The sequence below is a fragment of the Acanthisitta chloris genome, unplaced genomic scaffold (assembly GCF_000695815.1).
Source record: "Acanthisitta chloris isolate BGI_N310 unplaced genomic scaffold, ASM69581v1 scaffold23194, whole genome shotgun sequence".
NCBI lineage: Eukaryota > Metazoa > Chordata > Aves > Passeriformes > Acanthisittidae > Acanthisitta > Acanthisitta chloris.
Genome location: NW_008667956.1, coordinates 39,105 through 42,460, shown reverse-complemented (window position 1 = coordinate 42,460; position 3,356 = coordinate 39,105). Strand labels below are relative to the sequence as shown.

Below are 3,356 nucleotides of genomic sequence, written 5' to 3'. Positions count from 1 at the left end.
GCTGAACTGCAGTCTAAATGCCCTGGCTCCTTGACTGCTAGTAAATACCTTGTTATACGTACTTAGAAATGCCAAATCTTCAGCCACCAAGTTACAGCTGCTCAGTCTTAACACTTGAATCTCCGTTGCAAGCTTTAGCACTGCCCAAAGCAGCTTTAGGTTCCCACCAACGCACTTATTCCAAGAAAGGTCTAATATCTCCAGTTCAGGAAGGTGAAGGGCAGCCTCAGCTGAAAAGATTAAGAGCAGCAACTTCTGCTTACTAAGAGAAAACAACATAGCCTCAACAGACACCTCACCTGTAATTCACCTGTAAATAGGATCCCAACAGGCTGACTGCTGTGCTTAGAATGACTTCTTTTATCCAAATCAAAGTCAGACAAAAGGAAATCAGGAGGGTCTGCCTACAGAATCTATCAGGGCTCTGTGGAAGGGTTTCTGATCTTTCTATTCATGTTATTGGCTTGGCCTTGTCCCCCTGAATTAATTTAATTTAACAGCTTGCTTTCAAACCATTTTGTATCAATTTAAAGAGCAGTTTTTTGCTGTGAACTCACTGTTTAAGGTGAAATGCTCTGTATCTCTTGACAACACTGATTTCCATGGTGTCACTCTTACATAACTGGAATGATATAAATACAGTACTCTTTCTGCAGGGACCTCAGACCAGTTTGACTTGCTTCTGCTGGAGGCAGTCAAGTTTTACTACAGGTTTAATGTCACTAGTGAACAGTACAAAATACAAGTGAACAATTCACAGGAACTAACAGATCCCTCTGTACTTAAATTTCATGTGCCATATGGAATACCTATGGAAGGCACAGTGTAGCCACTAATCCACTGAGTATAAGCAGGCAAAAGAGGCTGAATTTACATATCCTGTGTTAGACTGGACTTTTGTTCATGGCTATGCAATATCTTTTCCACTACTGCAGTCATTGCCTCAGTTCCTTCATTGCCCCATGCTTAACTCTACCCCAGTAGAAACTTTGACCTGCAATGAGGTGAAAAACCTTCAGTCAACACTTCACCCCACTAAACTGCAAATGCAGTGTTACTCCAGACTATAATTACAGCTTAACATGAAAGCATGTTTTCCTTTCTTCCCCCAAATTAGGCAGTGTATAAAAGCTCACTACCAGACAAAGGACTAAAAGGACTTCATGCACTCAGGTATAACAGGGGAGGTCATACAATGCTCTTCCCTTGCAATGAGGTCCCACAAAGCACTGGTTTCACCACAGGCTTCTTCACTCAGGACCTGTGGTATAATGTAACCATGATCCTTGGAGTTCAGCCAGAGGAGAATGAAGTGCTTTGTCCCTCAGGGATACCCAGAGAATAGACACACTTCAAAAGGCATTCCTACCTAGAGATGAAAGTGAGTCTTCACTTAGACCACAATTGCTGATGGCCACAGATTTCAGCTTCGGTAAAAACCTGAGCCTGCCCAGAAGAGGATCAGAGGAGGCTCCTACACTTTTATTTGAGGATAAATTCAACTCTTGAAGGCTGGAGAGTAAAGGTATCACCTGGGCTATGAAAACATGAAATATTTATTAGACAGTCACTGATCCAGAACAAATATGTAGTTGTATATTTGCCTGGCATAATTTCTTTTCTTTATAAATCAATCCGAAAGTCAAGGCCAAGTCTTTACACTCAAATTCCTGGTGAGCGATGTTTTGGTCTGTAAATAGCCTTGTCATTTTCCATAAGAATGTATAAGGAATTAGGTATTCCATACTGTGTGGAAGGCTGTCACAACATGGCTTCCTGGAAATTTTCTAGGTGAATTAGGGAATTCAACATTAATGAGATAAGGGTTATTTCCAAATGTCTTCACTGTCAATTAAAACATCTTTATGTTATTATTCTCTATTATTCAATAACTCATTATTGCTATTACTAAGAGTTTATATTTCCCAATGCTTCACTGACAGCTTTTCAAATAATCTTGTGGATTATTTGAAAGCATGGAAAACAAGATTTAGGCAATATATATAGACTTTGAGTCATGGCATATTTTTGTTATTGCTGATGTTAAGAGTAAAAACAAATGTCAAAAAGTTATGATAATGCACAGAGAAAAATAACCTTTCTCACAAATTGATTGGGAAATGCCTTTTTCTTCCTAGTAGTATTTCTAGTTGGCTCAGTTCCACCTGGAGAAAGCACACAGCAGCAGCAGTGCAAGATCTCCTAACTCCACTCTGTGCTCAGTGTACAACTCACCAAGAGAGTTTTAGGCAGATACATTTCCATGCACATACACACCTTGGATCCATTCAATTTATACAAGTGGGGGAACTGTCCCTGGATATTTCCAAAACTACTGATTATCAATAAAAGCAGTGCTTAGTGGCAGTTCCCACATTCCCATCGTGGGTCTGAATCACGGCAGATTCAGGTCCTTAGTTCCACCTGGGATCAGACACTCTGAGATTTTCTTTGTTTAGCAAAAATATCATTCCATATTGATCAAGAAGGCTATCCCCACACTGCATTTCCAGAACTGCCTGATGAAATAAGTGCTGAGGTCTCCTAGACTAGGTTAGGAAGAATCTCTTTCGAGTATGAGGTATTTTCAGAAGGCAAAAAACCTGATTCTTAATGGATTTCTTCAGCATGCCCTTACACAAAACGGTCATGTCCTCTTCTGTGACACAACACTGGTGAAGATCAAGGACTTCCAGATTTTTCAAGCTGGCCAAATGAGCTGTTGAGTCTTTAAAGCCACCACCAATCTCTCTGTTACATGATACATCTAATTTCCTCAGCTCTGCAAGGTGCTGTAAAGCAGTGTCTGAAATGGAAAAGGGACAAGCTGGTCACTGGCTGCTACAACAGCTCAGGTCATGGCTTGGGCATTTATTTACTTTAACGTCAAAGTTTGCACAAGGTATTGCAGGCAAAGCTCTTAGACTAAGCTTCAGTGTATAATCACAGCAGACATCCATGCAGCTCCATTCTTCTCTGAAGGAGCAGGTGAAGGTGAGGCCAGCTCATCCCCAGATCCATGCAATCCTCAGCCTTTTGCTGAAATTACTGCTGGATGTGCTAATTAATGCCAGTTGTTTTGCCTTATCCCTGAGACATCCGGGAGGACGGGACACAGATAATAAGCCTATTTCATGTGGCTTCACTGGACACTCTCAGTCATAACAGTGAATTTGGATGTCCCTCAGAGAGTAGGATTAGCTTGTTAAAAGTTAGCTGGTCTGTCTGTGTCCTTGTCTATGCTTTGTCTGGGGAGAGAGGAAGCATGTCCAGGGAGCCACAAATCAGCCCTGAGATGTGTCTCAGACAAATGGTGTGGAAGGTGACCCTCCCCATGGACTTTCACATGCTTGAGC

The 3,356-nt window shown here is 41.4% G+C and overlaps 1 protein-coding gene across 1 annotated transcript in view; it reads right to left on the bottom strand.

Annotated features, from left to right (window-relative positions):
* Positions 1–3,356, bottom strand: part of LRRC31 (leucine rich repeat containing 31) — a 10,809-nt gene that overhangs the window by 1,411 nt on the left and 6,042 nt on the right. The window contains exons 6-8 of the mRNA XM_009072730.1: positions 2,639–2,806; positions 1,370–1,537; positions 63–230 (exon numbers count right to left, since the gene is read on the bottom strand). Coding sequence (XP_009070978.1) covers positions 63–230; positions 1,370–1,537; positions 2,639–2,806 — 504 coding nt within the window. The remainder of the gene's footprint in view (positions 1–62; positions 231–1,369; positions 1,538–2,638; positions 2,807–3,356) is intronic.